We start from the raw sequence: 14,832 nt of genomic DNA on the forward strand, positions 1-14,832 counted from the left end.
CGGGACTCAGCAGATGCTGCTCTGTGGACCCCCAGGCACCATGGTACATTACTGCAAAAATGTGATGTGATTTATACTTTATCACTAGATAAGACTCAAGTACCTGAAAGGACCTCTGCTCCTCTCAGCCTAAAGAATGTTCTTTAAGAAAGATTACACTGACAGAATGAGCTTTTATAAGGAATTCACTTTAAAAACTTGATTTGGAATTGTTTATACTGATTTCTTTAAAAATATCTGCCATCAGCTGCTCAAAAAAAAAATTTCAAACCCTTAACCAGTGTTTCCCCCACCCAGGAACTGGAGCAAGAACTCTTTACACCCGGCCACCTTCACCACCACCCTCACTATACTTTTTTTACTTTGAAAACGTGGAAGAGGTTAGAAATAAATAGTAATAATGGGTTCTAGAGGAAAAAGTATTTTGTGTAACGTAAGCTCATACATGCAGATTTTTCAGAGAAATTTTAAAAATCCTTGCTTATTTCATGCTTGCTTAAATCTTAGCAATGTGTCTTTTTCCCACAAGAGGGCACTGCCATCCAGCTATGCCTTCAAATATGCAGGACATTCTCTAAATCCATCACTGGATGCAAGTCTTCTAAGTGTTCTGAAAGCACTTGACCATGTAAGGCAGCAGAATAAAGTGGGGAACACTTTCACATTTCTTTTTAGTAAGAACCACACTTACATTTATTTATATCTTCCTTGAGAATGGGGGGAAAAGACCTCTGTAACTTACTACAAAAAGGATCTTACAGTGGTTTGCATCACAGCACAGCGAAGTGAGATGAGACAAGTCTTCGGCAAGTGGAAGTTTCTTTAGCAAAATCAGACCACTGCTACCTCAAAACCTGTACTTGAGTTGCTTTGGTTTGAGTTCAAGGAGGCTACTACTACAAGTTAGGAGCTTTATTTAATAAAGAGCTTTTGGAGCTCTTGCACAAACACCAGGGATAAATTACACCCTTTTAAGATAGAAATGAATGTCTAGGTTCATTCTAATGGCAGAAGGAAGAGGTGCTCTCGGAGACCGAGGGTCTGCCCCTGCCAAAGGGAACCGAAGAAGCCTCTGGCAGCCACAGGCTCTCCTCCCACTTGCTGGATCTCAGCCACAGACTTCTAATAAACAAAAGCTCTTTTCAGGGCTAAAGAACCGGGTAGCCACAGCCCTGGGAAGCAGAAAGCCCTTCTTAGGAAGAGGCAACAGTTGGAACAAAAGTAACATCTAAGATGCAGGAGTTTTTGAAAGCTGTGAGGGAAGGACCAGGAGCGGAGTCAGTGCTGACCACTTAGGGTTATCAGAGACAGAGCTTAATTTCAAAGATCTGTTAGGATGACCCCAAAGTCATCTCTGTAGCTCAAAAGCTAACAAACATTAACAATTTCATAAAGCCTGATCTAATATTTAAATTTTTCCAGTCAGATTTCACCATGTTCCTAATTTTAAAGAGAAAAAAATTAATCTTATAAAGATTATTTAGAAAGCGTATTTTATGATTCTTACATTTCTTTAAAATTATGAAGTTTTTTTTTTAAAGGCAGTGCAATAAAGCACATGCTGCCAAAGCTATCTACTCAAATGTATAACATCTGGACACAGTCTCACAGAATGTCTGATCAAAAGAAAAGATATGCCCGAATCCTTCCTAGAGCACAAGAAACAAGCACTGCTTAAAAGTGTGACCAAAATGTACATGCCTAAATAAATTAAACCAAGTCTCATCAGTGTTCCAAGGCTGACATTTAGCAAAAAGTATCTTTCAAAAGAGCAGTAACTTTAAGATACACATTGGTGGTTTAAAACAATGATAAAGTGCCACACTGTTTGACACTCAAATAATGAAATGGCGTTCAAAGTGAAAATACCTAAATGCACTGAAAGGCAAGTCTTTTTTTTTTTTTTAAAGAGTTGTTATTACTAACATTCATTAGGTGCTTAATTTATTCCAGGTACTGTTCTAAGTTCTTTAAGTGTATTAAATCATTACCTTCACCACAATGTTATTATCCCAAATTTGTTAATGAGGAAAACTGAAACTCAAGAGAGCTTACATTAAAATGCACGGCTGGGACTTGAATCCAGGCAGCCTGGCTCCTGACCCCATGTACTTAATATTCTGCTATTCTGTTCCCAACCCTGGGAAATGATGCACTGGAGTGGAGGGTGCATTTTAGGTCTGAAGAAGGGACAGTCCCTGCTACAGAAGAACGAACTGGCATCCGGTTTGTACTCTGGCTTGTGTGAATTGAGTTAATGCAAGTCTGTGTCTGAGATACACCTTCAGCCCTGAGCTAGGATTTGAAAGGCAAAGGCCTCCACCTGGAAAGGCAGACAGAGGAAGGCAAGCCTTATATGTTCATTTCCAAAGGCAACCAAGATTTCAGAAAATCAGGTACAGCTTAGCATATTTCTGCTCGCAACTAAAATGGGACATTGTTCTGCCTACCAAAATATTCACCAAAGAAATGGACCATAACTGAAGATCAAATGGTCAATGCTAGAAAGAAGAAGCAAAAAGTACAAACTTTAAAAACCAATTCATATTCCTGGACATTACCATACTGGAAAAGATTACCATGGGCGAGCCCAACAGTCCCATTATGTCTTCGGATTCGCAATAAAGCACTAAACTCCAGTCTCCCATCTCCAGTTAGCCTTGGAACCCGGACATTGCCGACACCCTGGAGCCCAGCACTCCTCTCTGACAGTTGCAAGAAAAAAAGCTGTTTGGTGAAGGGATACTCAACACCAGGAGACACACAGCAGCAACTGGGACAAACTAACTCCGAGCCACTTAGAAACACTCAAACAAGTTCACTGTTTAAGAATCTTGCACTCTCTGCAGACAGATACAATTATTATTTTATCTGGAAAAATATTTACCACTCCAATAGTGCAAACAGCAAGTTCCAATAAATGTTTGCTAAATGAACATTAAAAAAATACGTGAGCGGTGTGCTCTAAGTAATCACACCAAAAGACATCTTAGGATCTCCAATCCTTTTATTCTATTTCACGTATGCAAATTTCCAAATATGCGGAAGGTGTGCAGTTACGGGAGGAGGTAACCAAGGCCACCGATGAACTGCTGGTCACTGAGGGCTAAGGGAGATGGACGGGAGAGCGGGCAGCTGCTTGTTTACTTTAAACAAATTAAGAATGCTTTTAAGCAACATAACGCAAAGGAAGAAACATCGTGAGATGTTCTAGAAAGGCAAAACTAAGTCAGCAGCCCTGCTTTTGAGTCCTGGCTCCCCTTCCACTGGTTATATGGCTTGTGGAGAGTTACAGCTCTTTCCTGAGCTCAAACTCCTTAATAGTATAAATAACAATTGCTGTGAATGTTTTGGACCATGGCCTTCAACTGAGATTCCTTCTGCTTCCAAAATCCTAGAAGAGTGCCCCCCTCTACAGTCTTTACCACGGAGAGTACAGGAGAGCACTTCCCAAGAGTAAGCAGGGACCACCTGGAGAGCTGGACTGAGACCAGAGCCCCCAAGGTTCTGACCTGGGAGGGGGCCAAGAATATGCATTTCTAACAAGCTGCCCAGAGGCAAACCTTGCTTGAATGAAAAGGGTTTGGGCCCGAATCCTTAGCTAAGGTTCAGACCTAGCTAAGGTTCTGAGAGGCAAGCTTAGGAGTTAGCCACAATGCTCCCCAGAGGGCCTCAGCAGCCCTAAAAGCAGCTCGTTTCCTCCAAAAAACGTTCAGAGAACTAGACCAGTGGGCAGAACCAGCCACAACTGAGATCCACACATGTTCAGAACAGCCTCATGGCCATGGTGGGCGTGTTCTACAAAGGAGCCCAAACAAGGGGTGGGGGTGAGGGGCTGCCTCAGCGGGCTGGGGTGGAGCAGAGGTGATTCTAGGCACCACAAGGGAGAGTGAACTTTATCAGCAGCCCCAGCCTCTCACCTGGGAGCACCTATGTCCCTTGGGGTATCAAGGAAAGAAGTGTGACAAGTGATTGGAGCCACACTTTGCTCCAGGAGCTCCTGCTGAAAAAGCTGCTCAGAAGTATTCTGTTGGAAACCAGTGGCACAGAGCTGTCCAGAGTCCAACCTGAGGACCAAAGCCCTGAGAAGGTTTGGCTACTGGGGCAGGCGTCAGGGCTGCAGGGCACAGGTCTGAGCCCACAGTGTGAGACACTCCCTCTCCACCACTTCTGGGGTGGCAGGGATTTGCAAATGCAGAGAGGCACCAGAAAAAAGGACTTGGAGCAAATATGACAAAGCAATTATGGCAACTATACTCATGGGCAGGTAAAGATGAGGGCATGGGAGTAACAACTGGGGCAGAGGGGGGTTTAAAAAGGACAAAAGGAAGAGAGATGAATGAAATCTGCGCTTGGGCTCAGGAGCACGAGCTTACTGAGTTGTCCACGACAAAAGGGCAATGAAGGACCTTATCATTCTGAGCATACCCTGCACATCCTATCTGTGACCCAGAAGCAATATGGCATGTGAGTTTCTAGCTTGTGTCTCTTCCTTTTACTGAAACACCAGTGAAACCCCAGTAAGGTTACAAAACTGGGCAACTCTTGATTTAGAAATGCCTCATCTGGGAAACATCTTTTACGTCTAATTAATACACTCCAACATGGTGAAAAATGAGGGGAAAAAATTCATTCTCTCTTTAAACTTGCTGCATTGTAATTTGGAATAGATCTGTATTTTTAAACTATATTTCCCAAAGAAATGAATACTTTTACACCATTAATATTTGCTTATTACTGACTTCTAAAAAACAGATGTTAGGCTATATACCATTTTTAGAACTGTGAGCCTCAAAAATATGAATTGAACATTATTTCTATAAAAAACTGGAAATTATAAAAATAAAGCCCTACGGCATATGCTAAGAAGCAGCATATACTACAGAGGAAGGCTGGTACAATCCTCTCTGGTTAAACATAAATATCTAAAAATGTGGTTCCAATTTCTTCCTCTCTCTCTTTTTAAACCATGCTCATTTTCTTTCAAATTACTTCCAAAAACGAAGGTCTCTCTGATGTTAATCATGTGTACACTTCGGCTTACACTTTAAAGAGTCTTCCTCTCCTGGGAAGTGACTTTTGTATACAAATCCTGGAAAGCTACTTAGACAAAGTGCTGGAGATGATTAAAAGGGGCCAGATTCAAATTTATACCTTAAAAAAAAGCAGAAGCAGATGTCAACTGACTCATTTGTGTATATTCTGGAAATGAGTTGAAGATTTGCATGTGCATTTCATCAGGACGTTTAAAGAAGTCTCCACTTTTTACTGCGGTTGTGTATCAGGGACAACTTTAGAAACTAAAAATACTTTAAAACTTATATTCTGACGTTTTACGCTGGATACCTTGATTCATCCTTACAATCTGATCTAAAACACTTTTTACTCTGACAGAGGCATCCGCTCATTTAGAAATGACAGCTTTTAGAACTGAAGACACATCACATATACTTTATGATCTAAGATTAGTAAAGGAAGAACTAAAGTAGCATTTGTTCATTTAATATTGAAATAACAAAAACTTAATTTCCTCCACCCCCTCCACTGCCCCCCCCCTTTTTTTAACACCACAGAGGAAACAAATCTGCAAATTCTTTTTGACCCACCAAACTTTACTGAAAAGTGCACTGAATGTCAGACATTGAGCATCTTGCTGAGTCCTAGAAACAGAGAGATGATATACATACAGTACAATCTGGGCCCCCAAGGGACACCCAATTTGACTGAGGAAGGCTTTTCAGGAGCAGTACTTGGGTTATATTTGCAATGGGGTAGGGGGAGGAGGCCAAGAGGAGGGAGGAGATGTGGAGGCAGGGCTACGTTCTGCAGGAACACAGGGTGCTCTGCTCAGTCCCTGCTAGAATGCCCAGCAGAAGAAGCCTTCCTTCCCAAAGGATATAATGTCTTAGTGCTTCACTCCAATGCCTCCTTCCACTGAAACAGGAAATCTGTTTTGCATGTAGTCAAAAGAAACTGGATGAGACCATTTATGCAGAAATCCCAGACTGCTCAGCTTGTTTCATGAGGCAGTGATGAAGCTTCTAGAAAATTATAGAGGCTAATAGTCCTACTCAGACTTCTCATAAGTCACCAATGAAAAAACCAAGCAACAAGTAAATGTATGTATGATTTCTACAGCACATTACTCTGTGACCCTGAGTCACACTGACAGATTCTTACAACTCCCTGTTCCTAGAGTTATTTTGACAATGTCACCCTTCAATTATGTAAATATGTCAAAGCATCCACTAAAGTACTCAGTTACACTGTGGGTCTAATCACGTTGAAGTACAGTTCATAAGTATGACCAAAACCCAGCAAGCCCACAGCGAGAGCGGCATACAAGCTGTCTGACACCAGCAACCAGCAGAGAGAGTAAAACACTCAAAAGAGTCAACAGTTACTCTGAACTAAAATGTTCAGGCTGTGTTTCTATTAAATTCATCTGCAGTGACAGAAACCCCCCACCAGGTGGAGTTCAAAGATTCAAGCTCCACCTCCAACTTCTTGGTTTCTTAACTCCAACCATTTCACATCTGCCCTCATTTGGGAGACTTGGCTACTTAATCCTCTCAAAATTACTAATCAACTGTTTTTATTTCTTTCAAAGTAAGTAATATGCAGAACATAAATTCAACCAGGAAAGACATTTTAAGAAAAATCAGCTCATTCAAAAAAAAAAAAAAAGAGTTCATTAAAAATAAAATGAAAACCAATGAATTAAGTCAGATAAGACTAAAACCTCCAAGAGTTAAGATGCCAGACTGAACTTAGAGACCATCACACCTTCAGGTCTCCCTGCTGAAAGCGACCTCATTGGTCCATTTCCCAGTTACCAAGCTCCCAATTCTAGAGTCACTTTAATCCTCAAAGAGCAAGTTTTAGGTACTAAAATTGGCCAGTGGTACAGGAGATGTATCCTAAGATGAGCACCCCCACCCCTATGAGTCACAATCTCGTGTAACAGGTGGAACCTGTGACTTGCTTCCAACCAAAGGACTATGGCAATGGTGATGGGCTGTCATTCCTTTGATTAGGACACATTACACAGCCACTACATTTCCGATCTGTCATCCAGCAACGGAAAACCAACACACTTAGTGAGGAGAGGATGTCCCTGCAGTCCACTGTGCAGTCTCTGCCAGAACTCAACTCTTCTTCCCAGCCTCCCAGCCACCAGCTTTCCCCATGTGCCAAGGAATCACTGTCACCACCGTCTTACACACGCTTCACTGTCTATACATAAGAAAATGCATGCATATAGTTACATTTTTCTCCTTTCTACAGCAGTACAGATGGAACTATATTATACATGTTATTTATATTCTTCCCTCCACATTATCTTGGGAAGGAGTCCCTATCTGTACAGAGCTCACTCCCTTCTGATGACTGCACTAAACTCCATCATAAAGGGTGAACCACAATATTTTCTATCAGTTCCGCATCAATGGAGAAACATTTAAGACTTCAGACTTTCCTTATAAAAATCTTACGTTTATGCATCTGGCATTTCACACTGAGTAGGACCGATTCCTGGAAGTGGACTTCTCCTGGGTCAGAGGGCATGAGTACCTGCAATTCTGCTAGTGGTTGGGGACTTCTGTTTTAGAAAGCTTACCTTTCAATTTCCACAGCAAAACCAGACATTTACTATTTGGGTTACTTCTGTTCAGCTTACAACACTGCTTAAGTTCAAGGGATGAGCACCAAAAATGAAATGGGAATGGATACTAAGTGAGCATGTCCTGCTTTTCCACAACAAAACCAGGGTGCCACTCTGACTCCAAAGCTTTAGTTCTCAAGACTCGCAGTAAGAGGGTCCCTGGTTGTTTTAACATGTATAAAACGTCCACAACTGTGCCCCACATACTACAAGGACTGAGTTAATATTTACAAACTGAGGTAAAGTAATAACAAGGGTCTTAATTGGCAGGGAGCAGACACAGTGAGGAATAAAGGTCCTTACTTTTGGGGAAACATTTTTTTAATTAGGTCAAAAGCCTGGTGTACAAATATTTACATCTAGTAAGACTCAAAAAAGAAAGCTATACACTGTTTAACTGAGATATTCTACCATCAACTGTGTTCCACAAATGACAACTTTAGCTCCGAATTACTGAAAATTTGTATGTAGTAAGTTTTTGCTTTCTTAATTACACTTTAAATGTAGAAGGGACTCATTATTCAAAGAAGCTCAAGGGAGAATTCTTGTATAAAATAATTTTAGATTCGTTCCCCCAATGAAAACAAACCCCTATGCATCCAGGTATACTGGAATTTCTCAAATGAATCATTTGTGCAAAGGTGAAATCTGCACAAACAACAGATCACCTTCTCTCCTACTCTGATCTCTTTTGCTGCATCTAGACAAACCGAAGGCTCCAGGCCTATCTCAATGTAGAAAGGTAGGCCATACAAGAAAAAAAATAATAATAATTTTTAGATATAAGAGGCAACAGGTTAAAATATTATCAGTTGTACATAGTACTTACCGCTGGTTCAACTTGACTTCGATCTGCAATATCTATGTGGACAATTTCAACAGTTTTCCACATGTTTGGATCTAAACCGTGTACCTGTAAGTGACAGAGAAAAGAAACAAAGCAAACTGTAAACTCCTGTTAGGCAAACCACTACACTTACATATATAATCTTCATCTCAAGTCTCTCAGAGCACATTATGAGGAATAAAAAAATCCAAATTGGTATTTCATTAAATTAGCTGTTTGTAAGCTGGAGGGATCTAGAAATCTTTTGCCCCTGTAACCTCAAATATTAAGTGAGGGTGGGAGGTGGGCAGAGAGGGAGAGAGCAGAGATGATGCTGCCAAAGTATCAGAAATCTGTCACCATTATTTTCTGGTAGCCCATAGAAATGGTTTATCAAAAAATGTGCCTGACCTATGTTTAACCCAAATGATATATGACCAAAGTCCTTGTGACCTCTAAGTCCTAGACAAATAGCAGGTGACATTATAATTAGATTTCAAGAAGCTGCCCTGTATGGTCTACAATGTCTCCTGAATTTGATTATCCTAAAGCTATTCAGTTTCAATATATCAACTCCTGGATACTTCACGTTGTTTCATGTTGTTCCATCATTTATTTCTGAAACTACGTCTATGAACCCACAAAGAATTGTTTAAAACTGGCCACAGATATGCCCATCTGAAAGCTGAAACCAGTAAATTAAATCATACAGACTAAAGCATACCAAACCACCTCATTTAGACCCTAAATTTTAGAGCTACGATGAAAAAACATGGAAAGTCAAATGATTATCTTGAAGAAAAACTGAAGCCAAATATTACAAATTATAATTCAAAAGTTCACACAACATTGTAAAATGACTATAACTCGATAAAAAAATGTTGGAAAAAAAAAGTTCCTATTGACTGGCACCAATAACATAAAAGCAGAGGAAGAACAGAATCTACCACAATTACCATAAACTTACTTTCCTGTGACTGCCTATATGGTTGGAAGAGTAGTTCTCAAACTGGAGTGTGCACCAGAAAACAGACTGCTGGGTCCCACCCCTGAAGATTCTGATTCAGCAGGTATGAGGTGGGGCCTGAGCATGTGCATTTCTAACACGTTCCCAGATGCTGCTGCTCCAGGGACCACACCACCGGGCCAGGGCAGCGCCCTGTATCAGATGCCCTCCCAAGGTCCCTGCCAAACCTCACCAAAAGTTAATGGCTACACTGAGTCTTAACTGATTTTTTTTTGAAATTTACTTTAGGGATAAATACGCACCAATTTGTAAAAGTCAGGAGCCTGTCAACATTTTTGTAAATTATTCAAAGCACATTCTCCCTCCTGCCTTTTGGCTATTTCTCTGAAATCAGATCCCATATCCCAGCAAAGTGGAACGGATGTGAAAATTAAAGCAATCAGTTTTGCTGTGTAGAGCAGCTCTGGCAAATACAGAGATGAAAAGACGAAAAAAGTTTTTAATTAATGGCTAAAATTAGCTCAAGGATTATCTGTGAATTTTGTTTATCCAGGCTCTCCCTGTCCCAGATAGAGAGTTGCTGATAAAAACAACGACCTCACCCAAATCCACTCACACACCAAAGCAAGAGGACTGACAGGGGAGGCCCATTGGTCTCTGACTGCATGCTCACCTCACTGCAATCTGCCACACAGCCCAGTGTGGCCAGGTGCTAATCGAACCTCAGGTGGCATCACTTTGGTGATGACAAAATGGACTACAGTATTCCCACTTCCAAGGGCTTCTACGCTGAAAGCCCAGAGTCAAAACTTACATTTTCTAATGTTCCCAAGTCTGGTTTGTGCCATGTTTCAATTTTAATGAAGAAATCATCTTTCATATATTCATTCTGCGGAAAACACAACAGCAAAATGACAGTGATCTTTCACCGGTTCTGTGGGGTTCATGTCTGCAGGAGCTTTCCCCAGCACAGGCATCCATGCTCTGACTCCGTAAGACTGATCCTCAAGTGACAAAGAATCATTAGCCACCTATTTTTACAGACTTGTCAGGCAAACCAATTGCTGCATGCTTTTAAATAATTTAAAACAACCCTGCTTGTTATGCAGCGTGCAGGGCTAATATTACAGAAGCTGTGAGGTCTGGTGAGCGTTATTTGGCATTCAAAGGAAGTAGCAGAAGCGAAGTAAAGTCAATAGGGAGATGCTGAGCCACGGAGGGAAAAAGCCCATTAAAACAGTGGAGCACGTGGAGGAGTGTGAGCTGGTGCAAGGAGCAGGGACAGGGAGCCATGCAGTGGTGGGCAGTTTTAATAAAAAAGCAAGAAACAGTTGGAAATAATTACTACGTGAGGCAAATTTTAAAGACGAAGAGTATGTGACATTAAAATAGTTTTACTCACCGTTACAACTGAGGCATAACGAACAGGTAGGCAACAAAAGGGGAAAAATTTCAGAATGTTAATCGGAGCCAAAACAGTCTGCCACAATATTAATAATGTCACAAAGATTAAACTACCTGCCAACACAGAACATTTGGTTTATATCTACAAAACACAGATTTTACACAAGTGACACTACAGAATAGACTATAGAGTCAATAATCTAATTTTAAAACAACAGTAAAAGGAATAATGTCACAAAAGCAAAACATCATTTAAAAAGCTAATTTTAACAAACAGAAAACTGTGTCAGATGTCTGTCTGTCATATTGCTCCTCTACTATGTGGCCATGTAAGTAAAATACTGTCGAAGCTACATCAAATGACACTTCTGAGTAAGGATGACCTTTCTTTAAGGTTTGTTTTCCTTTTATTTGCTCTCCCGTGGAGTCTGCTTGGTCAATGAGGACCTCAAGGTAGCTGTCATCTGGGCATGAACCTGTGCCCCTGACAAAGGCCTGGGGGAGGGACCTGATGCAGCCTCTCCTTGGCCATTGCTCGTGCAGTGATGACCTGAGGACCCACAGAAGGCCTTGCTTGGTGCCACCCTTCTCTAAGGCGTGGGCACTAGAGTCCCTCTCCCGGACAGCAGCAGGGTCAACGGGGGAAGCAGCTTCTGGGAACCAGACTTACTTGTTCTACAGTAGGGGTACGCGTTCCAGGCTTTCTCGTGAAAGACCAAGGAGCCCTCAGGAGCAATCATCCTCACGAATGCAGGAACTTTGCTGTGAGGAGAGAAATACTGGATATATTTTCAACAGCACCATCATCTCTGTTGGCTTTTTATAAGACTGCTTCAAAGAGTACTCAAGTATAAAAGTAAAAATAACAAAAGTGATTAAGAATATGTTTAACCATAGAGAAGACTGTTTTTCTAAACAGAAGCAATTCTTTCTCATGGGCTTCTGACCTACTCCCCTAATATGAAATCTAAGGGTTAACCGAAGCTGTTCAACCTGTGCATAATACAGCACAGAAGTTCTCTCCTGTAGTTCAAAAAAGACCACACTACGCTGTACCTGAACACAATAAAGATCCCTAGAATAAGATAATGACTCTGAATAAAAGTCTCAACACATTTTACAGATTAAACCTAAAGAAAAATGATAATGTGAAGGAACCATGTAGAAAATAAGATCTTAAAACATATCCAGGTATAAAATTCTGTAGACTTGGAAAACGAATTATCAACTGCTGCCTCAAGTATGGTGGGAGGAGAGGGTTAAATACATAATTAATACATGATGAGCTTGTACAAATAATCAGAAAAGATCCCAACAGATAAACAGGCAGAGGACATCCACGGACACACCACAAACAGAAAACACAACCAGTTATCAAACAACTGGAAAATCAGTCTTATCAGTCTTCAAAAAAGGACAAATGAAATGACCATTTGCTGAGAGGAGCCTGCAGTGAAGAAAGCAGCTTCACCTGCACAGGCTTTTCACAGATTGGATTCAAACCCCAGCATCACCACTGAGAAGCTGCGTGGCCCTGGGCATAGTGCTTGGCCCTCTGAACTTCCTCATGTGACGAGTGGAGCTCACCTTACCTACTCTGCAGGGTCACTGAGAGGACTCAACGACAGCGTCTGTGAGGTGTTCAGCACACTGTACGGTACAACGTGAGCTCAATAAATGGCAGTCACTGCTTTTTCAACATAAGCTGACGTGCAGCTGAGTACTTTGACATGCCTTTCTTCACTTTAATCCCCCAATAACACTGAGAGTTAAGCATTAATTCATTTCTCGTAACCAGCATTTAAGTTTCTATGTAACTGTATGTCAAAGTGATATCCTCCAACTAGAAGCCCTATGTATTTTTTCCCATTGCAGAGGTGCTGAGAACTTTCAAGCACAACTTAATTTCCTAAACTAAGAGAAAGAACAAACTAAAGACACGTGAGACCCACAGAGGACTCCTAGCCCCACAGGAAGATTGAGCAGTTGACCAGAGACATTCCTACGTTGAATTTTGGAGCCTAATTAAGCAAGGTAGATGTAACGAACCCCACACTGGCCAGAGAGCTGTGCAGCCACAGAAAAGCAGCGTGGCCGGCCCTGCCCCTGTCTCCCCAGCACACAAGAATGGGTACACAGATGGAGCTTCCACTACTGTGGCAAATTAGATCACTGGAAAAGAAGGTGAAGCACTGCTGTCACATATGGCAGTAGGAGCAAGATTCTGGGGGCACACACCTGTGCCTTTACAGCCTTGAAAGATAATAATGAAGGAGGGCTAATTCTTCGAGCACTTAATTCTTCTGAAATCTTGGGAAATTCATGCAAAAGGGTATAACTTCAGAAAAATGAAGCCATGATAAATGAAAATAACATCAAAGGCCAAAGAATATCTAAAAGTCCGAATTATTTTTTCCATTGCTGAAGAACTGAAACCAAAATCCCTTTAAATGTGGGAGAGGGTCTCATCGGGGTATAATGTACTGCATGTGGGTAATTTTTTTAAACACAAGCTACAAGATTACCTGTCCATCTGAAAGTATGACAGATTATCAATGGTTCATTTGGTCAACTTAGAAAAAGCAGGAGAAAAACAGCTGTGCATCAGCTCAGAAACATATTTTAACTATCCCATGTATTCCTATAGAGCCCAACATTTTAAAAACTTTAATATTCACCAAAAGTTCTAAAACTTGCTAACACAAACAGAAGAAAATGGGCAGTCACTGAAGGCCAGCAAGAGCCAGAGCCATAAGAAGGCTCTTGGACTTCTTCATCTTGCTTCCAGATGCCTGTTACTCCCATGGTGTCTTTTCTACCATGTGATTCCAACAGTTCATTTTATGTTTTGACTTAGTGAAGAATGACCAAACCTTTGAGCAAGCTGTGTTTCAAATTTACTGGCTTTTTATGTTTAACACAAGGACATTAACAAACACATCTCTCCTCAATGAATTTAAGTAACAGATTAAACTTAGGTAAAATGTATAAATGGAAATTGAATTTCAATTCTACTTTAAAGGAGAGGAATTTTCATTGATGGCAACTTAAATATATTCCTAACAAGGCAGTTCAAGTATGCCATTTGTGCACAACTGAAAGCACATACATTGTTCTCACCTCAGTATCACTTAGGAAGTCACTTTAGTAACAAGCAGGAAATTCTGTTTTGGAAGCTTAGAGAGTCTTGGAAAAGGGACAAATATTAACTGAATTAACAAAATGGAGTTAGACCTTCAAAAACAAACAAATTAAAAAGGATATTCTTCCTCTTATACTCCCAAAATATTCACCAAATGTTGCCCTTTCATGATAAACCAACACTCATGACAGCGTTAACCTCAAGGTAGATTTCAGCTGCTTAAAAGTTAGTCATAGCATAAGGTCCAAAAGCACAAAGGTTCTTTGCCAATACACAACTCTTCCCCAAAGCCATCTCTGAATGTACAGTAAGAATATTTAACTTTAGGGTAAAATTCAACTGAAGTGTTCTATTAATTGCATTGCGAGGAGAAAGTATTAAGAGCTAACCTCAGTATACCAATGGTTGTGAACTTATCTGCAGTGAGACAACTGTCATTGTGGTAGAGGGAAATAAAGGGCTTATAAGGTTGAAAAGACACATAATAAATGACCACACCGTACCCTGAACTTCTCCTGATGTAGGAACAGTCTTTTTTTTTTTTCTCAATCCTGCTCCTGAGATAAATAATACCTTGGCAAATCATTTCAAACTGCACTTTTCCCAATGAAATGTTTACATCTTCTTGTCGACAAAATGAACAAAACTGTTCAAAGTTCCATTTTGCCATCCTTCTCCATCCTACAGTGGATAAATATCAAAATGTAGAAAAACACAGGGAAGAATTTAAAAACCACATTAATTTGCCATAAATAAAGGAAGTAAACTTTCATTTTATAGCCAACTGAAATACACCTTAAATACTTCGGGGACCTCATTCATTCAACCAC

At 40.7% G+C, this 14,832-nt stretch overlaps 1 protein-coding gene across 2 annotated transcripts in view; it reads right to left on the reverse strand.

The window, feature by feature from the left end:
• Positions 1–14,832, reverse strand: part of PITPNB (phosphatidylinositol transfer protein beta) — a 56,770-nt gene that overhangs the window by 27,659 nt on the left and 14,279 nt on the right. For both annotated transcript variants that reach the window (XM_074356735.1, XM_074356736.1), the window contains exons 4-7: positions 11,531–11,622; positions 10,859–10,866; positions 10,271–10,345; positions 8,493–8,576 (exon numbers count right to left, since the gene is read on the reverse strand). In XM_074356735.1, coding sequence (XP_074212836.1) covers positions 8,493–8,576; positions 10,271–10,345; positions 10,859–10,866; positions 11,531–11,622 — 259 coding nt within the window. The remainder of the gene's footprint in view (positions 1–8,492; positions 8,577–10,270; positions 10,346–10,858; positions 10,867–11,530; positions 11,623–14,832) is intronic.

The sequence above is a fragment of the Camelus bactrianus genome, chromosome 32 (assembly GCF_048773025.1).
Source record: "Camelus bactrianus isolate YW-2024 breed Bactrian camel chromosome 32, ASM4877302v1, whole genome shotgun sequence".
In the NCBI taxonomy this organism is placed as follows: Eukaryota; Metazoa; Chordata; class Mammalia; order Artiodactyla; family Camelidae; genus Camelus; species Camelus bactrianus.